This window comes from Salvelinus namaycush, unplaced genomic scaffold, assembly GCF_016432855.1.
Source record: "Salvelinus namaycush isolate Seneca unplaced genomic scaffold, SaNama_1.0 Scaffold66, whole genome shotgun sequence".
NCBI lineage: Eukaryota > Metazoa > Chordata > Actinopteri > Salmoniformes > Salmonidae > Salvelinus > Salvelinus namaycush.
The window spans coordinates 439,435-466,760 of NW_024061375.1; the positions used below are offsets into that span (position 1 = coordinate 439,435).

Genomic DNA, 27,326 nt, shown 5'->3' on the forward strand with positions numbered 1-27,326 from the left:
CAGTGAGCCAGTTTGAACCAGTGAGCTAGTTAGAACCAGTGACCCAGTTAGAACCAGTGAGCCAGTTTGAACCAGTGAGACGGTTAGAACCAGTGAGCCGGTTAGAACCAGTGCGCCGGTTTGAACCAGTGAGCCAGTTAGAACCAGTGAGCCAGTTAGAACCAGTGAGCCAGTTTGAACCAGTGAGCCAGTTTGAACCAGTGAGCCAGTTAGAACCAGTGAGCCAGTTTGAACCAGTGAGCCAGTTAGAACCAGTGAGCCAGTTAGAACCAGTGAGCCAGTTTGAACCAGTTTGAACCAGTGAGACAGTTTGATAAGTCAGAAGAGTCAGATGAGTTGAACCAGTGAGCAGACAGAGATAACTATATGGTACTATAGAGACCAGAGAACTACGATGAACACTGTGTTCATCGTGTGGCTCAGAGGTCCCGGTCCCGTGGCTCATATGTCCCGTGTGGCTCAGTTGGTAGAGCATGGCGCTTGCAACGCCAGGGTTGTGGGTTCGATTCCCACGGGGGACCAGTACAAAAAAAAGTATGAATGTATGTACTTGTAAGTCGCTCTGGATAAGAGTGTCTGCTAAATGACGTAAATGTAAGTCGCTCTGGATAAGAGTGTCTGCTAAATGACTTAAATGTAAATGTAATGTAAATGTTTTCTGAGAGAGAAGACGACAGAGGCTTTCACTGTTGGCCCTTCTACAGGTAGAGTGTGTGTGTGTGCATAGTATGCATCTTGTGAGTATGTTCGCTTTTGTGCCCAGTGTATCTGGGTTAACAGTGTATTTGCTGTTACATAGCAATAAAGTTTCAGGAGCAGTGCCCTCTGTGTGTGTGTGTACTGTGTGTACTGTCTGTACTGTGTGTACTGTGTGTACTGTGTGTACTGTCTGTACTGTGTGTACTGTCTGTACTGTGTGTACTGTGTGTACTGTCTGTACTGTGTGTACTGTGTGTACTGTGTGTACTGTCTGTACTGTGTGTACTGTCTGTACTGTGTGTACTGTGTGTACTGTGTGTACTGTGTGTGAGAACCTAGTGCTATAGTGCCAGATGTAGTGAAAGAAAGGTTAAGGTTAATACTGGCTTTTTAATCCTGCTGAGTTCCTAATGGAACCCTATTCACTATTTACTGTAGTGCACTACCAGGGCCAGGGCTGGTCAAAGATAGTGCACTATATAGGGAATAGTGTGCCGTTTGGGACACAGTTGTAGTAAACATGACGGACTCACCTGTGTTCTCTAGCAGGCAGTCAGGCTGTCAGTAGTTCTATTGAAGTTCTACTAGTTTGTGTTCATGTTCTACTAATTCTAGTCAATGCAGATCAACACAGTGAAGTGTGAGGTAACTAGCTGCAGGGGGGTTCACTGCCCTCATTTATTTTTGTACTTCATATTTTGGCGCTAGTCCCGCCTCATCTCCTCTTACTTTCCAAAAATACCCCTGTGACTGAACAGGTGCACCGATGGTGTGGTCAGAAATTGAGGGACCCACCACCACTACTACCGAGCTTCACCACCACCCCTCTGACCAGCAACACAAAGTCCCATAGGAGGAACCCGAAAGTGAAGCAGGAAGTAAGCGGTAGTGGCAGCAGAGAGCATGCTGGGGTGTGGGGGCGGGGCCAAGCTGCGCCACAGTTTGACGGTGGCCTCGGGATTCGTTGAAAACCTGTGTTTCTCGGGGATAGCGTACGGCTGGGCGTCGCTGGTGTTCATCCTTAAAAACGACGGCTACTTCAGTGACCTCTGTGACATCACTGCCAACGCCACTGACCCCGGTGACATTATCACTTTGTCAGGGGAGCGGCCCGGTGCTAACATCATACAGTCAGGTGAGTCATGAGCTCGCACACACACTATTTCTCTCTCACACACACACAACCTCTTTCTCACACACACAAAAGCGACTGAAGTTCACAAAAGCTCTCTCCCCCATCCCTCCTCTCTCTCTGAGACACCAGTAGACAGGATGAACAGTTCTCTCTGGTCTCCATCCATCTTTCCTTCTCGCCCTCTCTCCCATCCCAAAATGTAGCATACAGGAGACAGGATGAACAGTTCTCTCTCTCCCCCATCCCTCCATCTCTATCTCTCTCAGACTGTAGTGGCCAGGATGAACAGTTCTCTCTGGTCTTCACCGTCGCCTCCTTCTCCATGAACTTCCTGCGTTTCCCTCTGGGCTTCCTGTTCGACCGCTTCGGCACAATGGCGACCAGGCTCCTGGCCACGTGAGAATGTTTTATTATTGTTAACATTTTTTATTGATACCCATCATTTATTTTTGGGTCAACTAACTGGTGAGTGTCGTTTTTGCAACAATGTCTTTGTCTGAAATAGCACCCTATTCCCTATAGTGTACTACTGTTGACCAGAGCCCTACGGTATGAGCCCCGGTCTAAAGTAGTGCACTGGGACGGGGGGGAAAGGAATTTCCAGGTGAACCTAAAGGAGAGCAGTCATTGATAAAAATCTATCAAAAATCTATCCGGTTTATTACAAGAGTTCAGGGAGAACCTCCAGAACAGAAGCAGAGAACATTTCTAATGTTAATCACATTATCACAGAAGATTCTGGAAACACCAGCCTGAGAGACTTGTAGGAATTCTCATCATCAGCTGCTATAGAATCAGAGTGTCACAGAGACACAGTGTGTTTGGCGTCAAACCTGAACCACATTCAACACCAGCAGACATTTATACTGGCAGTTAAACGGGTCAAAGGTTGGAACGTCCCCACTGGGCACAGACGTCAGTTCAACGTCTAGTTTTGATTTACATTTGGTTGAGTTGTCAACTGACGTGAATTCAACGCTAAATCAATAACAAACCAAAAAATCACCATGTCATTGGATTTAAGTAAAACGTTTGGGGTAACAATATATGAAATACTCTTACGTTGATGACTTTGCAAATCCAATTCGTTTTCCACGTTGATTCAACGTCAATTACGTGGATGTTTTGGCTTGAAATTATGTGGAAACAACATTGATTCAGACAGTTTTTGTCCAGTGGGTCAGTACTTAGTTCCAACCGATAATTATAGACTAACAGGGTTAATTAAACATGGTTAACTCCTGTTTCCCTTCCCCAATGGAATGCATCTGTCTGCGTCTTGCCGCACATGGCATCATGTTTATTACATATCAATCCATATCAACAGAAAATTACATACAAGAAAATAATTTCTCCAATAATTTCATTGTCATTTCAGATACAGACAGTGTGTTTATAGATTTTTCCTCTGACAATGTGTCACGCCCTGACCGTAGAGATCCTTTTTATGTCTCTATTTTGGTTGGTCAGGGCGTGAGTTTGGGTGGGCATTCTATGTCTGGTGTTCTATGTTGTCCTTGTTTTGTATTTCTATGTGTTTGGCCTGGTGTGGTTCTCAATCAGAGGCAGCTGTCTGTCGTTGTCTCTGATTGAGAATCATACTTAGGTAGCCTGTTCCCACCTGTGTTTGTGGGTGGTTGTTTTCTGTTTTGTGTGTTCACATTACAGGACTGTTCGTTTATCTTCAAGTGTTTCATGTTTTAATTAAAATAATGAACACTTACCACGCTGCACCTTGGTCCTCCTCTCCTTCTCCAGATGACGATCGTGACACAATGATTTTATTTTATTTTTAATTTTTTTATTTCACCTTTATTCAACCAGGTAGGCAAGTTGAGAACAAGTTCTCATTTGCAACTGCGACCTGGCCGAGATAAAGCATAGCAATTTGACACATACAACAACACAGAGTTACACATGGAATAAACAAAACATACAGTCAAAAGTACAGTAGAAAAAAGATAACAAGAAGTCTATATACAGTGAGTGCAAATGAGGTAAGATAAGAGTTAAGGCAATAAATTGGCCATGGTGGCGAAGTAATTACAATATAGCAATTAAACACTGGAATGGTAGATGTGCAGAAGATGAATGTTCATGTAGAGATACTGGGGTGCAAAGGAGCAAGATAAATAAATAAATACAGTATGGGGATGAGGTAGATAGATGGGCTGTTTACATGATGACAATGGTGATGGTATTTTCCACATTTTGTTACGTTACAGCCTTACTCAAAATGTATTACATTGTTTCCCCCTCATCACTCTGCACACAATACCCCATAATGACAAAGCAAAAACAGGTTTTGGGAAATGTTTGCTAATTTATTCAAAATAAAAAACTGATATCACATTTACATAGGTATTCAGACCTTTTACTCAGTACTTTGTTGAAGCACCTTTGGCAGCGAATACAGCATTGAGTTTTCTTGGGTATGACACTACAAGCTTGCCACACCTGTATTTGGGGAGTTTCTCCCATTCTTCTCTGCAGATCCTCTCAAGCTCTGTCAGGTTGGATGGGGAGCGTTGCTGCACAGCTTTTTTCAGGTCTCTTCAGACATTTTCGATCAGATTCATGTATGGGCCACTTCACGACATTGAGAATTGTCCCGAAGCCACTCCTGTGTTGTCTTGACTGTGTGTTTAGGGGCATTGTCCTGTTGCAAGGTGAACCTTCGCCCCAGTTTGAGGTCATGAGCACTCTGGAGCAGGTTTTCATCAAGGATCTCTCTGTACTTTTCTCCGTTCAGGTTTCCCTCAATCCTGACTAGTCTCGCAGTCCCTGCCGCTGAAAAATATCCCCACAGCATGATGCTGCCACCACCATGCTTCACTGTAGGGATGGTGCCAGGTTTCGTACAGACGTGACGCTTGGCATTCAGGCCAACATTTTGTTTCTCTTGGTCTGAGAGTCTTTAGGTGCCTTTTGGAAAACTCCAAGTGGGCTGTCATGTGCCTTTTACTGAGGAGTAGTTTCCGTCTGGCCACTCTACCATGAAGGCCTGATGACCAAGGCCCTTCTCCCCCGATTGCTCATTTTGGCTGGGTGGCCAACTCTAGGAAGAGTCTTGATGGTTCCAAACTTCTTCCATTTAAGAATGATAGCCAATGTGTTCTTGGGGACTTTAATGCTGCAGAATTTTTTTGTACCCTTCCACAGATCTGTGTCTTGACATAATCCTGTCTCGGAGCTCTACAGACAATTCCTTCGACGTCATGGCTTGGTTTTTGCTCTGACATGCACTGTCAACTGTGGGACCTTATAGACAGGTGTGCGCCTTTCCAAATCATGTCCAGTCAATTGAATTTACCACAGGTGGACTCCAATCAAGTTGTAGAAACATTTCAAGGATGATCAATGGAAACAGGATGCACCTGGACTCAATTTCGAGTCTCGAGGCAAAGGGTCTGAATACTTATGGAAATAAGGTATTTATTTTATTTCATAAACCTGTTTTCACTTCATCATTATGGGGTATTGTGTGTAGATTGCTGAGGATTTTTAAAAATATATATTTTTAGAATAAGGCTGTGTGGATAAAGTCAAGGGGTCTGAATACTATCCGAAAGCACTGTGTCTCTAAATCAATGTTATCATGACACCAAACCATCACAAAACGACCCATGCTCATACCCTCCCTCGCCCCTACCTGCGTCTTCTTTTCCAGATGTCTATACACCACGGGGACCTTGTTGATCACTGGCTCCAGTCCAGGTATTTTTAAAACATATTGAAATGTCGGTTAGCGTGTCTAGACCTTTGGTCTTTAATTGACGTTTAATTTTTTCATTGAGGAATTATTGCTTTGTCCTCACCCCCCCCCCCCCCCCCCCCCCCACCCCCCGCTTCTCTCTCACACACACAGAGCAGTCAGCGTTGCTGTTTCCTGCCATCTCGTGCCTGATCACATCTGGAATGTTGTTCTACACCACCAATGCACAGGTTGGTCTCTTTCAAAGCTACAGTCTGTAATTTCTATGTCATGACATGCATTTGGTCAACAAATGGTAAACTAGTGGTCATCTCTGTACCTCTGTCTCATTCAGGTGGGGAACCTGTTCGACAGCCACCGTTCCACGGTCATATCGGTCTACGCCGGGGCCTTCGACTCCTCCGCCGCTGTCTTCCTCATCATCAAGGTAACACAGCATCTTCCTTATGACTATCCTTATGACTATTCCTCAATGTGGGACAGGTTTAATGAGGGTTTATACTGTTTAAAACCTTCTGACTTCCTGAATATTTCTCAATGTGGGACATGTTTAATGAGGGTTTATACTGTTGAAAACCTTCTGACTTCCTGAATATTCCTCAATGTGGGACATGTTTAATGAGGGTTTATACTGTTGAAAACCTCCTGACTTCCTGAATATTCCTTGATGTGGGACAGATTTCCTGTGTTTGAACTGTTGCACAGTCAGCACATGCTGTTTTCAGAAGGGACTACAACAACTCAAATGTAGCATCTCTAGATGAACCATGAATCCAAACGGTCATTAATGATTTGCTTCTCCTCAATCTGACCTTTGACTGACTGCTTTACTCCACTGTGACAGATGCAAACTTAGCTCAGGCAAAAACAATAATGATTTAAGGAATCACTGATAATCAAAAGCGGTGAAGTAAGGATTCATACATGCTGTATATAACCTCTCCCTCTTTCTCTCTCTCCCGCTTTCTCGCTCCCTCTTCCTCTCTCTCTCTCTCTCTCTGAAGTTTTTGTATGAAAGAGGGGTCTCTTTCCACTCCTCCTTCCTCGTTCTCTCCGTCTGCAGCGTCATCCACGTCTTCCGGACATTCTTCCTCATGCCCAAGACCCACATCCCCTACCCACTCCCCGACAGATACTCTTACGGGTCAGAAGAACTGTGACTCCCACGATGTACCACCACACCACACAACCAGACTAACAGTCACCATGGTGACCGACCACTATGGAAGCCAAACAGGACTGTCGTCGCCGTGATTTTAAAGCGGTGACTCTGACTCAGCTCTTTGTGACAGGGTGAGCTGCGGTGGCCGGCATTGGAAGAGAGGTGGAGAGAGAGGAGATAAGGAGGGAGGAGGAGAGAGAAAAGGAGATGTGAATGCCAAATATCAGAGGAATGCTGTGTTACAGAAGGCAGAGAGTGCCCCGGTGCAGTTGCAGGACAAAGCAGGACCTTCCAGACCCGATCAGCCTGAGAGAGGTAAGAAACCTGGTCATCCCAGTCAATTCAATTAAATATAAAGGGCTTTATTGGCATGAAATAGTCCTACATATTGTAAAAGTTAAAAAGCACTGAGAAAGTGAGCAACGTCATTCACTCAGACACCTCATACAGCCACACAAGCATCATAGAATATTGCCCCAACCAACACCCAGTCTCTGTCCTCCTCCCTTCCTCCGTCTCTCCCTCTCTCTCTGTCCTTCAACCCCCTTCCTTCTCTCTCTCTCTGTCCTTCCCCCCTCTCCTTCTCTCTCTCTCTCTCTCAGTTACCAGTTTTAGGAGTTGTGTCCTGTCCTGGTTCTTCCTATGGCACCTGGTCTGGGTGGCTGTCATGCAGTTCTGTCACTTCCTGTTCATCGCCACGGTGAACCCCATGCTCAACCGGCTGGCCAACAGAGACCAGACCCTGGGTAAAAACTACCAGAAAAACACAAATACAACTATTTTTCTGCCTCTGTGTAGACTACTTCTCTAATTTAGTGGTTATCAATGCTGTTATTTTCTCTCTCTCTCTCCCTCTCTCTCTTCCTCCGTCTGTCTCTTGTTCTCTATCTCTACCCCCACCTTCTCTCTCTCTTCCCCCCCCCCCTCTCTCTTTCTTTCTTTCTTTCTTTCAGTGAGTCAGTACACCAATGCCTTTGCCTTCACCCAGCTCTGTGGGGTCCTCTGTGGTCCCTGGAACGGCCTCATCATGGACAGACACAAGGGGAAGCCACTGGCTCCAGGTGGGTGACATCATCGACGTTAAGGGCAGGTGACGGTGTGGGCATTAGAATAAGAATCACCTTTATTAACCAAGTACATTTACACACAGTCACAATGTTACCTGGTGATATGGTGCTGCTAGTGATAGACAACACACAGTCACAATGTTACCTGGTGATATGGTGCTGCTAGTGATAGACAACATTTACACACAGTCACAATGTTACCTGGTGATATGGTGCTGCTAGTGATAGACAACACATAGTCACAATGTTACCTGGTGATATGGTGCTGCTAGTGATAGACAACACATAGTCACAATGTTACCTGGTGATATGGTGCTGCTAGTGATAGACAACACATAGTCACAATGTTACCAGGTGATATGGTGCTGCTAGTGATAGACAACACATAGTCACAATGTTACCAGGTGATATGGTGCTGCTAGTGATAGACAACACATAGTCACAATGTTACCAGGTGATATGGTGCTGCTAGTGATAGACAACACATAGTCACAATGTTACCTGGTGATATGGTGCTGCTAGTGATAGACAACACATAGTCACAATGTTACCTGGTGATATGGTGCTGCTAGTGATAGACAACACATAGTCACAATGTTACCAGGTGATATGGTGCTGCTAGTGATAGACAACACATAGTCACAATGTTACCAGGTGATATGGTGCTGCTAGTGATAGACAACATTTACACACAGTCACAATGTTACCTGGTGATATGGTGCTGCTAGTGATAGACAACACATAGTCACAATGTTACCAGGTGATATGGTGCTGCTAGTGATAGACAACACATAGTCACAATGTTACCAGGTGATATGGTGCTGCTAGTGATAGACAACACATAGTCACGATGTTACCAGGTGATATGGTGCTGCTAGTGATAGACAACACATAGTCACAATGTTACCTGGTGATATGGTGCTGCTAGTGATAGACAACACATAGTCACAATGTTACCTGGTGATATGGTGCTGCTAGTGATAGACAACACATAGTCACAATGTTACCAGGTGATATGGTGCTGCTAGTGATAGACAACACATAGTCACAATGTTACCAGGTGATATGGTGCTGCTAGTGATAGACAACATTTACACACAGTCACAATGTTACCAGGTGATATGGTGCTGCTAGTGATAGACAACACATAGTCACAATGTTACCTGGTGATATGGTGCTGCTAGTGATAGACAACACACAGTCACAATGTTACCAGGTGATATGGTGCTGCTAGTGATAGACAACACATAGTCACAATGTTACCTGGTGATATGGTGCTGCTAGTGATAGACAACACATAGTCACAATGTTACCAGGTGATATGGTGCTGCTAGTGATAGACAACATTTACACACAGTCACAATGTTACCAGGTGATATGGTGCTGCTAGTGATAGACAACACACAGTCACAATGTTACCTGGTGATATGGTGCTGCTAGTGATAGACAACACATAGTCACAATGTTACCTGGTGATATGGTGCTGCTAGTGATAGACAACACATAGTCACAATGTTACCTGGTGATATGGTGCTGCTAGTGATAGACAACACATAGTCACAATGTTACCTGGTGATATGGTGCTGCTATTGATAGACAACATTTACACACAGTCACAATGTTACCTGGTGATATGGTGCTGCTATTGATAGACAACATTTACACACAGTCACAATGTTACCTGGTGATATGGTGCTGCTAGTGATAGACAACATTTAGAGACAGAATACAGACAATGAAGTTTAAACAAAGTTTACATACATTATATACATTATATTATAAATTGGCTGGTTCGAGCCCTGAATGCTGATTGGCTGACAGCCGTGGTATATCAGACCGTATTCCATGGGTATGACAAAACATGTATTTTTACTACTCTAATTACGTTGGTAACCAGTTTATAACAGCAATAAGGCACCTCGGGTTTGTGGTATATGGCCAATATACCACAGCTAAGGACTGTATACAGGCACTCTGCGTTGCTTCGTGTGTAAGAACAGCCCTTAGCCGTGTGGTATATTGGACATATACCTCAAACCCCCTCAGGCCTTATTGCTTGATTAGGTGTCTTTAGGTGGCCATTTTGTAAAGTAGTCTGGCCTGACTGCTGGCTGTGGATCTGCAGTTGCACTTTGTGATAACTGTTGATTGGTTGATACATTTATTGATTTAGATGGTGAATAAGTCCTGGAAAAGCTTACAGCTGTAGTTAAAGATGGACTCTATTTATTTAAACACAGTAGACCCAAGCAACAAGCAGTTAAAATGAAAGTCGTAAGTATCTCAATCAACCTTTCATCCTCACCTAACTCTTTCTATGTCTTTCCCCTCCCTCCCTCCCGCCTCCCTCTGACACACTCTCCCTTCTCTCTCACCAAAGGAGATGAAGCAAGAAGCCGACCTGCGCTCCTCCTCTCTCTCCCTCTCACCTCCCTCCCTACCTCTCACCTCCCTCATTCTCTCTCATTCTCTCTGACACACTCTCCCTTCTCTCTCCCCCTCTTTCTCTCCCGAAAGGAGAGACGAAGCAAGAAGCCGATCTGCGCTCCTCTTCTCTCTCCCTCTTCCTCACCTCCCTCCAGTGCCTCCTCTTCTACGTCTGCTTCTCCTCTCCTCTCCTTCCTCTCCAGTACCTCACCTTCATCCTGCAAGTCCTCAACAGTGCCTTCATTTATGGTGGACACCAAGCCTTCCTCACCATCGTGTACGTTCACACTGTGTGTGTTATGGCTCCTATCCTAAAGCACCCCCAGCCCCACCACAGCAATTTAACCCTACCACCATTACTACTATTGCTTTTACCATCGAGGACCACTTTGGAAATTAGCATTTTAATTAATACTTTCAAGTGATATCCTCTGGGTCCACATTATACATTTTGTTGTATATGTCTGTTACCCAAAATAAATTCAATTCAACAAAAGAAAACTCCACTAGTCATCCATTTGTTTAATCCGTCTGTCTTCTTCTTTTCCTCTCGTCTCCCCAACAGGTTTCCTGGCTGCCATTTTGGTAAGTTGTCTGGTCTGATAACATCTCTGTCAGCTGTGGTTCTGCTGCTCCAGTTCCCTGTTCTACACCTCATCAGAGAGTTCCTGCATGGAGATCCTATCTATGTGAGTCAGTCAGTCAACTTCTTTATCCTACAGAAAACAGTAGGGGTCTCATACATGTGTAATGAACTAGGGTTATATACCTTTGAGTGTTTACCAAGCCTCTCATCGGGTACCCGCTGTTGTTCTACGTATTTGGTGTATTCCAGAACTAGCACAACTGTTTCAACAAGTGAGGGGCTTGGTGATGACTAGATTGATGGAATCAGATGTGCTAGAACTGTAATACATTAAGTAAGTAGAATGGCTGGAGTACTGGAGAGGATGTTTTGGGAAACAGATAGACCACAGGCTCTGCACAAGGGGGGCTCAATCTTTGTGTTCTTCTTCCCACCTCTCCTCTCCTCCAGGTGAACGTGGGTCTGACCCTCCTCACCCTCCTCACCTTCATCCACCCCCTCCACGTCCACCTCCACTGCCGCTCTCTAGCCAATCAGAGGTGGGCTAGGGCTAAACAGGAAGTGACAAACTCGGGGTCAAAGGTCACGTGCAACAGGCTGGTGGGGATGTGACGATAAACCAACAACAACAGTGGTGCGTCTCAATAGTCTAAAGTCGCTTCCTCTCCTTGTCTCCTTTCCTTTGACAACATTGATCTGATTAAATTGGACAGGTGGAAAACAGGGTCTATGTCCCAAATGGTGCCCTATCCCCTTTTGATGGACCCTGGTTAAAAGTAGTGCACTATAGTAGTGCCAAAGGGTGCATTGAGACACAGACAGGTGCCTCTGTAGGACGCCTTCCCTTCGCCATCTTGCTTTCACTTGTCCGATGTAGGTGAAGGAGAGGAGACGAGGAGAGAAAGCGTCTTTAGACTGTTAGGATGCATCCAGGACAATTGACACTACATCATGGACAATGCCACTGACTGTTCAAGGCAGGGCAAAGGAGGACAGTGCCAAAGTGAAGACCTACTGTAATGTGTGTGTTAACCTGTCTGATTGTAATAAAGAATACAACTCAACTGTGAAACAACAAAGTCCAAAGTATAGTTTAATTGATAAGTTTGAATGGTCAAAATATCAATCACAATGGGTTATTTATGTGGCTCCCAAGTGGCGCAGCGGTCTACAGCACTGCACCTCAGTGCGTCACTACAGACTCTGGTTCGATCCCGTATCATAGGGCGATGCACAATTGGACTCAGCATGCGCCCGCAAATGTTTATTCAACTCTCTCATGTACTTACGGTAAATTGAATGAGACGTCATCACGTCATGTTGCATTGTTATTATTGTAGACACAGGAACAGGGATTTGGAACCGCTATAATCTGGGGTTTAAACTACCCAACCAAGTGTCCACTTACAGGCCACAGTGTTTAAACATATTAAAAATCAATATCGTTATTTTTCCCTTTAAAAAAATTGCCATTATCAATATCTAGCTAGCTAGGCTATTCTAGCTAGAATGTCGGGGACCGTAATGTTTCAGACGCAGTTGTCGTCCATCATGGAAGCTCTATCCACCGCCGCCATGGCGGAGATAACCAAACTGGTGGACGAGTACTCCGCGTTTTTACGTGGGGAACTGTCACGGAAAAAACACGATAACGAAATCCTGATGAAAAAGCTGAACGTAGTTGAAAACCGGCACCGGAAAAGGACATCTACGATTGAACACGGCGGGGACGGAGTTGGCACTGTGCTGCGCGAGAGACTTTGGAACGGGGGTTCCCTACCGCACCACACGCCCCGTACGTGTTTATGGATTTCATTTTAAATGCTTGGTGCTTTTAAATCGACAGTCGAAAATGAAGTAATGTGGCCTCTTCTCTTTCCATGCAGAAACCAACAGAGAACAAAAGCCCGACCAAGTCTTTACGCAGCAGGGTTGCAGCAGCGAGTGGAGTAATGGACCCGCGGCGCGGGCGGGACAATGGACGGACGAGGTAGTGTAGCCGCTACACATTACACTTTTTTGTTTTATCAGCAGTAAAATAGTTAATCGTGGGCATGGTATTGATATTATTTTCAGCTGAATTATAAGGTATAATAATTTACATAAGGATTAATAAAACATTTTTTTAAATAGGCTAGTATAGGATAAAAATATTAATGCATTACACAGGCATACATGCAAGTAAGTGTTTATGTAATTCGCCTCCAATTAACAATGCATTGATCACACTATCACCGTGTGTCCCGTCTGTCCGTTGACAGACCACTGTAACAGTTACCATCAAACAAGAGAGACTGGAGGAGGACGGCCCAGGGGAATGTGGTGCCCCAAATGAACTGAGGATGAATGGTGAGAGAGACAAACCACGTTTCCATCCAGCGTTTTTATACAAGGAAAGTCATGCCGAATTTTTTTTTATCACGACAGCTGTGATGGAAACAAAGTTTCGGAACAATTTTATAAATGCCATTCGACATGTTGCAACCTTTTTGTCTGTAAAAGGAATTATGCGAGAATTGGCGATTGAAACGCCTCTATGCGCAAATATTGATATTATAACCATCATATCGAAGTAAACTTGGAGTCACGTGATGATATGGTATGTGTGTTAGTCCCACTACGACTCGGGAAACCATGCAGTTGATTAGGCTACAGATGAAATAACATGATGAACTTCAGGGTGGTGCTGCTCCTTTCCCATAAATATCATTGGTCTGATTCTGGGGATGCTTGACTGCCGTTTGACAAATATTCTCGCTCCATAATAATTTAGGTTTAAAGCTTATTTCCTGCAATTCTACACATTTTGTAATGGGGTGCAAAGAATATTTTGCCATTTTAAAGGTAATTTTCTTGCAATTCTATACATTTTGCAATGTCTAATGTGTATTCATGTGATATTTGAGTGACTCAACAAAATAAACCTAGCAAAAACATGATTAGTTGATCTGGGCATTTCTGACAAGTTATTTAGAGCTCTCTAAGGTATGTAATGGCTGACATGACAAGAGGAAAGCTGATCATGTACTACCCAACTTCCAAACTGCACCTTGTGCATTCTGCTGTTTCAAGTTGAAAGCCGGACTGAGTTCCTTTTTTTAAATCCGCAACAAGTCCGTTTGGTGGAAACACACCACTGGTGGGAAAATGTACATATTTTCTTATGCAGATTTTAGAATATTCACATTAAATTGGATGTAAACCTAGCTACTGAGAGAGAAGGAAAGAGCTTACATGAAATGAGGGAGGAAGGGAGGCCAAGTTCAAACATCCAGCCAGCAAAATGCAATATTACATGGTGGTGGTGATGATGATGGTGGTGGTGGTGATGATGATGGTGGTGGTGGTGATGATGATGATGCCGATGATGGTGGTGGTGAGGATGATGATGATGACATTGCCTTCTGTTCTCTATCCCGTGTTGCCCCCTCTCCTGCATGTAAGCTCCTGAGCATTCCACCACTCCACTGGTCGCCCGGCAACCGCATCCCACTGATCAGAGCAGTTTTGAGGAGGACTGGGGGTTCCAGAGTACACCACCAGGGGGTAGAGATGAGCTCACTGACTCTATGGAACACAACATAGAAGTGGAACATAGAACTATGGGACACCACATAGAAGTAGAACATAGAACTATGGGACACCACATAGAACAGGAACATAGAACTATGGAACACCTAGAACTGGAACATAGAACTCTGGAACATGACCTCGGTAGCAGCTCACGCTGCCTGGACCAGGACCAGCCTGTAGTAGTTGAGGAGATCCGCCTCAAGAGGGAGCCAGAGAGCCCATGTCCAGACCTCAACCCACTACTGGGAGGAGAACCAGGCCTGGAGGTCGACCAGGGGGATCTGGGCCAAACGTACCCCGAGTATGCAGCACTGAACCTGGGGTACGGTGGCTTCACAGACACCTCTGGTCTATTTTTCACTTATTCGTCAGAAAACCAACAACACACTTCCTCCTCGACAACGACCACAGACGATTACCCATCGTTCCCGGGGAAACACTCCGTCACCGTCATGCCTGGTCACCATGGAGACCAAAGAGGAAATGGTGGGACTGTCAGAACTCGAGCTCCCCTCAGTAAAGAGAAGGAGGGGAGGTTCGTATGCAAACATTGTGGGAAGGGTTTCCCCTACATCAGCTGCCTTAAGCGGCACGCCCTCAACCACACGAGAGAGAGGATGCATCACTGCTCCGTGTGTGGGCGGAGCTTCATCAGACCCAGTCACCTGAGGAGGCATGAACTGCTGCACACGGGTGTCCGACCCTTCGCCTGCGCACTATGTGGACGCCACTTCTCGCATGGTGCACACCTCCAAGCTCACATGAAGACACACACGTGATGGAAGTGCCCTGTGTGTGATGTAATTGATGTGTGAGACGTAATTGACTTCTTGTTTTACTTATGATCTAAAGTTTTATGTGGAAAGACTTGACCAGTTTTACAAAGGGGGATTCCACGTAGAATCAAGAGTTCAATACATACAGTAGACATCTGTTCTGTGAATTGGCCTTTATTGTAGCCTGCTGTGTTGCTAGGCAGTTTCTGAGTAAAATGCTGATGGTTGAGATGGCTGCTTTCATTGGTCAAGTTACTTTTTAATTCCAGAAGATGTATTTTATTATTGCTGTCAAATCATATTCCAAGTTTGTATTTCCATTTTACAATGAATGACATTATCATCAGAAATCCCACACAGCTGTGAGTAGCTAGGGCTACTTTTAGAGTGTATATTTAAGGCCTGGGGGGGTGTGGTATATGGCCAAGGCTAAGGGCTGTTCTTATGCACAACACGGAGTGTCTGGACACAGGTGGTATATTGGCCATATACCACAAACCCCCGAGGTGCCTTATTGCTATTATAAACTGGTTACAAGCGTAATTAGAACAGAAAAAATACATGTTTTGTCATACCCCTGGTATATGTCTGATATACCATGGCTTTCAGCCAATTAGCACTCAGGGCTCTACCACCCAGTTTATAATTAGATGTAAGCAACTGGAGACAACTCACCACTCACATATATTTTGGTCATTTAGCCTAGTCCCCAATGCCTGGCCAACGCTTGCGTCGCGTGCACCATGCAGCGCGCGCGTAATGGAGACGAGGTTTCTGTTTTAGAGTTCTACCACAAATCATCAAGAGGATCGACATTAAACAAAGTGAGTAGCTGGTATATAGGTTAATATCTGAATGTATAGGCTACAGCCTATGTATGGCATAGTTTTCATAGCCTACGATTTATGATTAATGCTGCAAGGTTGAACTGTGGCCAGTGTAATAATTGTCAAAAGTTGCTCTACCATAGCCATACACGTTTTTATTGTTTTATGACCCCACAGTGTCCTACACTGGCCAACGTCCCGTTATAACCGAACTATTTTACTGTCTATTTTGAGGCGTTTTGGCACCATACTACAGATTGCGCGCAAAGAAAACACAGTAATGCAATGACCGCATGGCGGATTAGTCTGTAGCTAATCTGATGTGGATTACCGTTATAGGGCGAGTGTACTTTATCTGTTGTAGTCTTCCCGCACTGTAATGTAGGCTACAGCTCAGTACACATTCTCATACCATTAGCGAATTTACTACGCATTAGACCGTAGCCGATAGTCCCTAGGCTGTATTATTCCGATTTCCGAACTTGTATTATAATTATTTATCCTTAAAGTGTTTGATGTGCACTATGCATTATTATTATTATTAATTGTTATTGCATTATTACACCTGACACGTGTTGTGATGCCTCTTCACGTGTATATTTAAGGGGGAAGATGAACAATCGCCTCTCTCTCAAAGCAAATGACAGGATCATTTATGAAATGGCAACAAAGGAATGAACAAAAGTCATGAGTTACACACTGAAGAAAAGAGGGAAATAAACCCAAAGTGGAACAACAAGGAAGGGAGAAAGGAGAGGAAGTGAGAAAGAAAGAGGAAGAGAAACACATCTATAGACAGAGGGGCTGTGAGAGCGACCGTTCATCAGTTTACACTGCAGGTTGAGAAACTTCCCACTCCTCGTGGGTTTAACCACTAGGCCTACTATTATGACAACTCATGTTAGTGTGCTATGAACTCAAATTCTACTGCTATTATTTCTACTATGGCCACCACGACCACTTCAAGTCTTAGGTGTTTGAAACCTGTCATAAAACGTGTTATCTCTAACAGCCATTGATTGAGAAGAAGGGGAGTTAACCAGTATATTTTCTGATAGTGCAGTTTGAATTGGAATGCCACGCCTTATCTCTCCCACCCAGCACTCCTTTCTAGTGATACAGCTACTTTTCAGCCAGTCGCTCTCAAATACTCAAAGCAACTATCAAGAGGGATAGAGAGGGAGAGAGAGAGCGAGGGAGAGAGAGAGAGGGGGGGAGAGAGCGAGGGAGGACATATAGAAAAGTAAGACATAAGAGTCAGAGGATAGAAAAAGGGTCTCTTTGAATACAGTCACCCATTAACCTCACATTAATAAGACAACAAGAACAGTCCTTTGAGTGACAGTTAAACAGGCAGCCAGCCAGTCAGTCAGAGTAGGGAGTCAGTCAGTCAGCCAGCAAGCCAGTCAGAGCAAGGACTCAGTCAGCCAGGCAGGTAGCTAGTCAGCCAGCCAGGCAGTCAGGCAGTCAGTCTGTTAATCAGCGAGGATGCTGGGATGCGAGGGGGGAGGGGTAGGGTTGCGCTACAGACTGACCCTGGCCACAGGGCTGGTGGAGTGTCTGTGTTTCGCCGGCGTGGTCTTCGGTTGGGCATCGCTGGTCTTCGTCCTGAAGACAGATGGATACTTCACTGACCTCTGTGTCAATCTGACTACTGGACCCAACAGTACAGTGGAAACAGGTGAGTAGTTCAATGCTATTCAGTTCAATATGACAGAATAGAATAGATTGGAATAGAATATGAAGCACATCTGAGGAGTTCATACTAGAAAACTGAAGGACTTCTATCTTTCTCCCCCTCTCTATCTCTCTCTGTATTCCTCTCTTTCTGTATTCATCTCTCACTCTGCCCCATCCCCCCTCCCCCGCACTCTCTCTCCTCATCCATCCATCCATCTCTCTCTCTCTCTCTCAGATTGTAGTGGAGAGGATGAACAGTTCTCCCTGGTTTTCATCATCCCTAATCTCTCTCCCCATCCCTCCATCTCTCTCTCTCTCAGACTGTAGTGGACAGGATGAACAGTTCTCCCTGGTCTTCACCGTCACCTCCTTTATGAACAACTTCCTCACGCTTCCCAACGGATTCATCTTCGACCGCTTCGGCACCATGGCAACGAGGCTTCTGGGAATGTGAGTCTTTTTTAAACTACAGAAATCCAGGCTTCATTACTAGGGCCCAGAGTTTTTCCTGCCCTGGTCAGGTAAGGATGGCGATATACCCATATACAATGTGATATATGGCATATCCATTGCAAATAATTCTTACAATGTTAACATTTAAAGAATATAACTGGGTCCTGACCTCTGACCAGTATTTCCAGGACATCCACAGAGTTTATTTACACATAGTCAATTAATTACAATTCTTCAGTATGTTTATACCTAGACCGTCGCCTAGACGAGAGAGTGAGTGAGTCACTGAGTCAAAAGGGGGTGGGAAGGTGAGGGTCCATTCCTGGTTTACTCAGTCATTGTTTTTGTAGAATGTGTATGCATATTTTAATCTAAGTTCTACAGGTTTATTGAGGTTGTCTTCTGACCCAGTGAGAAATGTGTCACCGACTAAAGTTTAACAGACCATAACCCACTGTGTGATACCTCTTTATCTACCTCTGCTCTGTGTTCCCCCTCAGATGTCTCTACACCACTGGTACACTGATGGTTGCCTTCTCCAGTTCAGGTGAACATAGACTGTACAGTATAACGGTTGTTATTCAATCAGAACAGCTCTTGATATTTGTGTATTTGATAAATGAACAAAGACAATCAATCAAATGTATTTATAAAATCCTATTTACATCAGCAGATGTCACAAAGGGCTTGTAAGGAAACCCAGCCTAAAACCCTAAACAGCAAGCAATGCAGATGTAGAAGCACGGTGGCTAGGAAAAACTCCCTAGAAAGGCAGGAACCTAGGAAGAAACCTAGAGAGGAACCAGGCTCTGGCTGTTCCCGGTGGAAATTATAAGAGTACATGGCCATTAAGGCCAAATCGTTCTTCAAGATGTTCGAACGTTCATCGATGACCAGCAGGATCAAATAATAATCACAGTGGTTATAGAGGGTGCAACAGGTCAGCACCTCAGGAGTAAGTGTCAGTTGGCTTTTAATAGCTGAGCATTCAGAGGTCGAGAGACAGGTCGAGAGAGAGAGACACCGGGAGAAGGAGAGAGAGGGTTGAAACAGCAGGTCCGGGACATCAGGCAGACCAGCAGAAACTAGAGCAGCAGTACGACCAGATGGACTGGGACCCTGCAAAAGCATTAGGAAGAGCACATTCCTAGTGTAGAATGTTGGATGAGTAGAGATTGAACTTGACCTATGCTGTCTCTGTGTCTGTCTCTCTCTCTATCTCTCTATCTATCTCTAATAGCTCTGTCCATGCTGCTGCTCCCAGCCCTGTCCTTCATCGCAGTGGGAGGTATATTGTTCCTCATCACAAACATACAGGTACAGCAGCATGCCATGACTCCTCAGTTTCAACACAGTTCTAGACAGTACAAACAGTATTCAATACATCTGTGTAACAGGTGTATGTCACACACTATTTTGTCTGACACATAAAACTGATATTTATTCAGTAAATACTGTATTTCTACTGTATACTATATGGATACTGTGTTTATACTGTGTACTATATGGATACTGTATTTCTACTGTATACTATATGGATACTGTATACTAAATGGATACTGTGTTTATACTGTGTACTATATGGATACTGTGTTTATACTGTGTACTATATGGCTACTGTATTTCTACTGTGTACTATATGGATACTGTATTTCTACTGTGTACTATATGGATACTGTATTTCTACTGTGTACTATATGGCTACTGTATTTCTACTGTGTACTATATGGATACTGTATTTCTACTGTGTACTATATGGATACTGTATTTCTACTGTGTACTATATGGATACTGTATTTCTACTGTGTACTATATGGGTGGATGTATTCTTCTTGGATGAATGTCCACACTTGTTGAACTGTTGTTCGCTACTATAGGTTGGGAACCTGTTTGGCTCCCATCGTTCCACCATCATCACCCTCTATAATGGAGCCTTCGACTCTTCCTCGGCTGTCTTCCTCATCATCAAGGTATCACAGAACTCACACATACTGTAGCCTACAATACAGAGGCCTCTGGGAGAAAAAAATGTTCTGCTCGTCAGGTTACTAGATAACTGCCTTAAAAAGGCCAAGTGTATAAAACAGATGAATTTGATTATATATTGTAGATATATCCCATATAATGATTATATTTGTATATATTGTAGATATATCCCATATAATATTATATTTGTAGATATTTGTAGATATATCCCATATATTGATTATATTTGTACATATTGTAGATATATCCCATATAATGATTATATTTGTATATACTGTATATCCCATATTGATTATATTTGTATATATTGTAGATATATCCCATATATTGATGATATTTTTATTATATGTAGTCATGGTGGTTTAATAGCTATCCATTGGTGGCTCTGATTATCCCTCCCTCCGTGCGTCTCTCCCTCCGTCTCAGGTGATGTATGAAGGAGGGGTCTCCCTCCGCTCCTCCTTCCTCATTCTCTCCGTCTGCAGTGTCATCCACCTCCTCAGGACGTTCTTCCTCATGCCCAACACCCACATTCCCTACCCACTCCCTGAGGGCTTCACCTATGGGTGAGAACTACAACTCCCACCCACACCACCCCCTGAGGGCTTCACCTACGGCTCAGAACTACAACTCCCACCCACACACTCCCTGAGGGCTTCACCTATGGGTGAGAACTACAACTCCCACCCACACCACCCCCTGAGGGCTTCACCTACGGCTCAGAACTACAACTCCCACACATATGACAGTATTAATCTGACCAGGCCCTATGATACATAATGCCATAGTATGTATAGGGGTTGTAGTTGTCACCTAGAGAACTACGACTCGCAGAGGGCCTGGGGGTTTTCCAGACCATGGAGTGTTTCCTTGTCAGACTACTTGGGCAGGAAAAAGTCCTGTACATGTTCATAGATAAATGCAAAACGAAATTAAATAATTATTAATAATTATTTGTGTTTGGCATTTAACAAATGGTATTGATTTATTAGGTTAGTCTCAATGACATGCATTCATATCAGATGGGTGACCCTGATGATAAACACATTTGATTATACCCTGGTGCTTCCTTTTGAACAGCGTGAACCCTGGAATGTCCAACAGCTACAACGTAGAGGAGATTGAGAAGACGCGAGAGACGGGGATGACATCAGAGGGGGAGGGGCCAGCGGAGACCGACGACATGCCCCTACAGTCTGATGACGGGCAGCAGTCGGAAAACTCTGGGAAAGGTGTCGTTTGGCCAACTACAATCTTTAATCTGGCCGGGGAATGGAAGGTGCATTTTGTTGACTCAAATGTTTTTCCTCTCTCTCACACACACACACACACACACTCTCTCAGTGGCCAGTTTCAGGAGCTGTGTGCAGTCGTGGTTCTTCCTGTGGCATCTGGTGTGGCTGTCTGTCATGCAGCTGAGACACTACCTCTTCATCGGAACACTGAACCCCATGCTCAACCGGCTGGCCGACAACGACTCAGCCCTGGGTAAACCACACACACGCATGCACACACCAAAGCATAGGTTCACTGAATGAATCTAAATACTCTCTCCCCCCTTCTCTCTTTCTCCCCCCTCTCTCTCTCAGTGAGTCAGTACACCAATGCCTTTGCCTTCACCCAGCTGTTTGGGGTCCTCTGTGCTCCCTGGAACGGCCTCATCATGGACAGACACAAGGGGAAGCCTCTGGCTCCAGGTGGGTGACATGGCTCTAGCTTAGCAACAACATGATGGTGTTCAATAGAGCACAAAATAGCAAAATGTTAAGCAATTAAAGACGAAAATGGGTATCCTTATTGGGTCAGGTAGTAGGCCTACCTCCTGTTTCAGTCTAGTATATATATATATATATATATATATATATATATATATATATATATATATGTTTTATCCTATTTCATTCATTTCATTTCATAGCCATGGTTCTGGTGTGTGTGTGTCCATCATCATCCTCACCCAACCTTTCTCTCACCTCCTCCCTCTATAGGAGAAACAGATAAGGAGGCAGACCTGCGCTCCTCCTCTCTCTCCCTCTTCCTCACCTCCCTCCAGTGCCTCCTCTTCTCCATCTGTGCCTCCTCTCCTCTCCTCCCTCTCCAGTACCTCACCTTCATCCTGCAGGTCCTCAACCGCTCCTTCCTCTATGGAGGCAACGCAGCTTTCGTCAGCATCGCGTGAGTGAAAGAGGGATAAAGAGACAGATAGTGGGGGGCAGAGTGGCAGATTAATAGTGGGGGGCAGAGTAGCAGATTAATAGTGGGGGCAGAGTGGCATATTAATAGTGGGGGCAGATTAATAGTGGGGGGCAGAGTGGCAGATTAATAGTGGGGGGCAGAGTGGCAGATTAATAGTGGGGGCAGAGTGGCAGATTAATAGTGGGGGCAGAGTGACAGATTAATAGTGGGGGCAGAGTGACAGATTAATAGTGGGGGCAGAGTGGCAGATTAATAGTGGGGGCAGAGTGACAGATTAATAGTGGGGGCAGAGTGACAGATTAATAGTGGGGGCAGAGTGACAGATTAATAGTGGGGGCAGAGTGGCAGATTAATAGTGGGGGCAGAGTGACAGATTAATAGTGGGGGGCAGAGTGGCAGATTAATAGTGGGGGGCAGATTAGCAGATTAATAGTGGGGGGCAGAGTGGCAGATTAATAGTGGGGGGCAGAGTGACAGATTAATAGTGGGGGGCAGAGTGGCAGATTAATAGTGGGGGGCAGAGTGACAGATTAATAGTGGGGGGCAGAGTGGCAGATTAATAGTGGGGGCAGAGTGACAGATTAATAGTGGGGGCAGAGTGGCAGATTAATAGTGGGGGCAGAGTGGCAGATTAATAGTGGGGGGCAGAGTGGCAGATTAATAGTGGGGGGCAGAGTGGCAGATTAATAGTGGGGGCAGAGTGACAGATTAATAGTGGGGGCAGAGTGGCAGATTAATAGTGGGGGGCAGAGTGACAGATTAATAGTGGGGGGCAGAGTGACAGATTAATAGTGGGGGGGCAGAGTGGCAGATTAATAGTGGGGGGCAGAGTGGCAGATTAATAGTGGGGGCAGAGTGGCAGATTAATAGTGGGGGGCAGAGTGGCAGATTAATAGTGGGGGCAGAGTGGCAGATTAATAGTGGGGGGCAGAGTGGCAGATTAATAGTGGGGGCAGAGTGGCAGATTAATAGTGGGGGGCAGAGTGGCAGATTAATAGTGGGGGCAGAGTGACAGATTAATAGTGGGGGGCAGAGTGGCAGATTAATAGTGGGGGCAGAGTGACAGATTAATAGTGGGGGCAGAGTGACAGATTAATAGTGGGGGGCAGAGTGACAGATTAATAGTGGGGGGCAGAGTGGCAGATTAATAGTGGGGGCAGAGTGACAGATTAATAGTGGGGGCAGAGTGGCATATTAATAGTGGGGGCAGAGTAGCAGATTAATAGTGGGGGCAGAGTGACAGATTAATAGTGGGGGCAGAGTAGCAGATTAATAGTGGGGGCAGAGTGACAGATTAATAGTGGGGGGGCAGAGTGACAGATTAATAGTGGGGGCAGAGTGACAGATTAATAGTGGGGGCAGAGTGGCAGATTAATAGTGGGGGGCAGAGTGGCAGATTAATAGTGGGGGGCAGAGTGGCAGATTAATAGTGGGGGGCAGAGTGGCAGATTAATAGTGGGGGCAGAGTGACAGATTAATAGTGGGGGGCAGAGTGGCAGATTAATAGTGGGGGGCAGATTAATAGTGGGGGGCAGAGTGGCAGATTAATAGTGGGGGGCAGAGTGACAGATTAATAGTGGGGGGCAGAGTGGCAGATTAATAGTGGGGGCAGAGTAGCAGATTAATAGTGGGGGCAGAGTAGCAGATTAATAGTGGGGGGCAGAGTGACAGATTAATAGTGGGGGCAGAGTGACAGATTAATAGTGGGGGCAGAGTGACAGATTAATAGTGGGGGCAGAGTGGCAGATTAATAGTGGGGGGCAGAGTGGCAGATTAATAGTGGGGGGCAGAGTGGCAGATTAATAGTGGGGGGCAGAGTGGCAGATTAATAGTGGGGGCAGAGTGACAGATTAATAGTGGGGGACAGAGTGGCAGATTAATAGTGCGGGGCAGATTAGCAGATTAATAGTGGGGGGCAGAGTGGCAGATTAATAGTGGGGGGCAGAGTGACAGATTAATAGTGGGGGGCAGAGTGGCAGATTAATAGTGGGGGCAGAGTGGCAGATTAATAGTGGGGGGCAGAGTGGCAGATTAATAGTGGGGGCAGATTAATAGTGGGGGGCAGAGTGGCATATTAATAGTGGGGGCAGATTAATAGTGGGGGGCAGAGTGACAGATTAATAGTGGGGGCAGAGTGGCAGATTAATAGTGGTGGCAGAGTGGCAGATTAATAGTGGTGGCAGAGTGGCAGATTAATAGTGGGGGCAGAGTGGCAGAGAAATAGTGGGGGCAGAGTGGCAGATTAATAGTGGGGGGCAGAGTGGCAGATTAATAGTGGGGGCAGAGTGGCAGATTAATAGTGGGGGCAGAGTGACAGATTAATAGTGGGGGCAGAGTAGCAGATTAATAGTGGGGGCAGAGTGACAGATTAATAGTGGGGGGGCAGAGTGACAGATTAATAGTGGGGGCAGAGTGACAGATTAATAGTGGGGGCAGAGTGGCAGATTAATAGTGGGGGGCAGAGTGGCAGATTAATAGTGGGGGGCAGAGTGGCAGATTAATAGTGGGGGGCAGAGTGGCAGATTAATAGTGGGGGCAGAGTGACAGATTAATAGTGGGGGGCAGAGTGGCAGATTAATAGTGGGGGGCAGATTAATAGTGGGGGGCAGAGTGGCAGATTAATAGTGGGGGGCAGAGTGACAGATTAATAGTGGGGGGCAGAGTGGCAGATTAATAGTGGGGGCAGAGTAGCAGATTAATAGTGGGGGCAGAGTAGCAGATTAATAGTGGGGGCAGAGTGGCAGATTAATAGTGGGGGGCAGAGTGGCAGATTAATAGTGGGGGGCAGAGTGGCAGATTAATAGTGGGGGGCAGAGTGGCAGATTAATAGTGGGGGCAGAGTGACAGATTAATAGTGGGGGGCAGAGTGGCAGATTAATAGTGGGGGGCAGATTAATAGTGGGGGGCAGAGTGGCAGATTAATAGTGGGGGGCAGAGTGACAGATTAATAGTGGGGGGCAGAGTGGCAGATTAATAGTGGGGGCAGAGTAGCAGATTAATAGTGGGGGCAGAGTAGCAGATTAATAGTGGGGGGCAGAGTGACAGATTAATAGTGGGGGCAGAGTGACAGATTAATAGTGGGGGCAGAGTGACAGATTAATAGTGGGGGCAGAGTGGCAGATTAATAGTGGGGGGCAGAGTGGCAGATTAATAGTGGGGGGCAGAGTGGCAGATTAATAGTGGGGGGCAGAGTGGCAGATTAATAGTGGGGGCAGAGTGACAGATTAATAGTGGGGGACAGAGTGGCAGATTAATAGTGGGGGGCAGATTAGCAGATTAATAGTGGGGGGCAGAGTGGCAGATTAATAGTGGGGGGCAGAGTGACAGATTAATAGTGGGGGGCAGAGTGGCAGATTAATAGTGGGGGCAGAGTGGCAGATTAATAGTGGGGGGCAGAGTGGCAGATTAATAGTGGGGGCAGATTAATAGTGGGGGGCAGAGTGGCATATTAATAGTGGGGGCAGATTAATAGTGGGGGGCAGAGTGACAGATTAATAGTGGGGGCAGAGTGGCAGATTAATAGTGGTGGCAGAGTGGCAGATTAATAGTGGTGGCAGAGTGGCAGATTAATAGTGGGGGCAGAGTGGCAGAGAAATAGTGGGGGCAGAGTGGCAGATTAATAGTGGGGGGCAGAGTGGCAGATTAATAGTGGGGGCAGAGTGGCAGATTAATAGTGGGGGCAGAGTGACAGATTAATAGTGGGGGCAGAGTGGCAGATTAATAGTGGGGGCAGAGTGGCAGATTAATAGTGGGGGGCAGAGTGGCAGATTAATAGTGGGGGCAGAGTGGCAGATTAATAGTGGGGGCAGAGTGACAGATTAATAGTGGGGGCAGAGTAACAGATTAATAGTGGGGGGCAGATTAATAGTGGGATCAGAGTGGCAGATTAATAGTGGGATCAGAGTGGCAGATTAATAGTGGGGGCAGAGTGGCAGATTAATAGTGGGGGGCAGAGTGGCAGATTAATAGTGGGGGCAGAGTGGCAGATTAATAGTGGGGGCAGAGTGGCAGATTAATAGTGGGGGGCAGAGTAGCAGATTAATAGTGGGGGCAGTGGCAGATGCAGAGTGGCAGATTAATAGTGAGATCTGACAGGAAGGAAATAAAAAGGTAGATTATAGAAGGAACAAGGGACTCAACAATAAATAAATCAATAGACTTGACAGTTTAAAATGTGAAAATACAGTTCAAAGACTAAAGTTTACAATAAAGGAAGGTGACTGAGTGCTACTCATTCATACTTCCCTCAGTTGATGTCCGGTTCTCCTTTCTTTTCTCCTTCCTGCCCTCTCTCACCACAGTTTTCCTGGGGTCCACTTTGGGAAGCTGTATGGTTTGGTGATGTCTCTGTCTGCCGTGGTGTCACTGCTGCAGTACCCCTGTTTCGCCCTGGTCAAAGGAGCCCTAGGTGGAGACCCCTTCTATGTGAGTGGGTCATACAAACATACGGTCACTAGATGACTAACCTCGTCCCCAGGCTCAGTTGCTATCGTCAGAGAGCAGGCAGAGTGGACGAGATTAGTAGATGTACTGTATTGTACTTGCCAAAAAGTAAATATGGAAATGTCTTTGTTGAACCTCACAGCTCATAACATAATAACCGTGTAACATGCAGTTGGCCTACTTTGCAGACCAGTAAGGTTAATGCTACTCTCTCAAAAGGGCCGTCTTTGTCGTCTTTCCTCCTCAGGTGAACATCGCTCTGACTCTCCTCACTCTACTGGCGTTCATCCATCCAATCAACATCTTCTACCACTGCAGGAAACTGACCAATCAGAGGGAGGATATGGCCGGCGGTGCTGCCATCACATTGGCTGAGGCCAAAATGTAGGGGACATTACATGAGGGTCCTGAGCCAAGGGAAACAGGAAATGTCTTATTTCTAATTGTTTAAAGGGAATAAGTGAAAATGTAAAATAATAATAAAATATTTTTTATACTTATGTTTTACAGTAATCCCATATTTTCCATCAGTATGTTTTGTTGGATAGTTTTCAATAAAATGTATTATCCATTATTGTGTCCTGATTTCTAAGCATAACAA

The 27,326-nt window shown here is 45.3% G+C and overlaps 3 protein-coding genes across 7 annotated transcripts; all 3 read left to right on the forward strand.

Annotated features, from left to right (window-relative positions):
• The first annotated feature begins 1,602 nt into the window (after nt 1-1,602).
• Nucleotides 1,603-11,403, forward strand: LOC120042350 (solute carrier family 43 member 3-like). Its single transcript, XM_038987162.1, has 11 exons — nt 1,603-1,774; nt 2,092-2,230; nt 5,505-5,551; nt 5,703-5,779; nt 5,884-5,976; nt 6,554-6,693; nt 7,321-7,457; nt 7,665-7,772; nt 10,296-10,482; nt 10,771-10,894; nt 11,242-11,403. Exons 1-11 carry the CDS (start codon nt 1,603-1,605, stop codon nt 11,401-11,403), a joined length of 1,386 nt encoding a protein of 461 aa, XP_038843090.1.
• A 1,665-nt stretch (nt 11,404-13,068) lies between these two features.
• LOC120042358 (zinc finger protein 120-like) lies at nt 13,069-15,371 on the forward strand. The gene is made up of 2 exons (XM_038987177.1): nt 13,069-13,140; nt 14,236-15,371. Exons 1-2 carry the CDS (start codon nt 13,134-13,136, stop codon nt 15,141-15,143), a joined length of 915 nt encoding a protein of 304 aa, XP_038843105.1. The 5' UTR covers nt 13,069-13,133; the 3' UTR covers nt 15,144-15,371.
• Nucleotides 15,372-15,848: 477 nt separating this feature from the next.
• Nucleotides 15,849-27,291, forward strand: LOC120042361 (solute carrier family 43 member 3-like). 5 transcript variants are annotated; one of them, XM_038987180.1, is made up of 13 exons: nt 15,849-15,964; nt 16,573-17,648; nt 17,968-18,097; nt 18,601-18,647; nt 19,341-19,417; nt 19,978-20,070; nt 20,513-20,652; nt 21,167-21,318; nt 21,431-21,574; nt 21,676-21,783; nt 22,075-22,261; nt 26,584-26,707; nt 26,973-27,291. In XM_038987180.1, exons 2-13 carry the CDS (start codon nt 17,456-17,458, stop codon nt 27,111-27,113), a joined length of 1,536 nt encoding a protein of 511 aa, XP_038843108.1. In that variant the 5' UTR covers nt 15,849-15,964; nt 16,573-17,455; the 3' UTR covers nt 27,114-27,291. The 5 variants fall into 5 exon arrangements, with proteins under 5 accessions (XP_038843108.1, XP_038843112.1, XP_038843110.1 ...); XM_038987184.1 differs by having other exon boundaries at nt 15,850-15,964; nt 16,573-16,806; XM_038987182.1 differs by having other exon boundaries at nt 15,946-15,964; nt 17,031-17,648.
• The last annotated feature ends 35 nt before the right edge of the window (nt 27,292-27,326 follow it).

What these genes read in the sequence shown, in the direction of transcription:
- LOC120042361 (XM_038987180.1), top strand. Translation starts at nt 17,456, where the DNA reads ATGCTGGGATGCGAGGGGGGAGGGGTAGGGTTGCGCTACAGACTGACC. An exon ending in CTGTCTTCCTCATCATCAAG is followed by an intron (nt 20,071 to 20,512) that starts GTATCACAGAAC and finishes CCTCCGTCTCAG; the next exon opens with GTGATGTATGAAGGAGGGGT. An exon ending in CCTGAGGGCTTCACCTATGG is followed by an intron (nt 20,653 to 21,166) that starts GTGAGAACTACA and finishes CCTTTTGAACAG; the next exon opens with CGTGAACCCTGGAATGTCCA.
- LOC120042350 (XM_038987162.1), top strand. Translation starts at nt 1,603, where the DNA reads ATGCTGGGGTGTGGGGGCGGGGCCAAGCTGCGCCACAGTTTGACGGTG. An exon ending in GATCACTGGCTCCAGTCCAG is followed by an intron (nt 5,552 to 5,702) that starts GTATTTTTAAAA and finishes TCACACACACAG; the next exon opens with AGCAGTCAGCGTTGCTGTTT. An exon ending in CTGTCTTCCTCATCATCAAG is followed by an intron (nt 5,977 to 6,553) that starts GTAACACAGCAT and finishes CTCTCTCTGAAG; the next exon opens with TTTTTGTATGAAAGAGGGGT.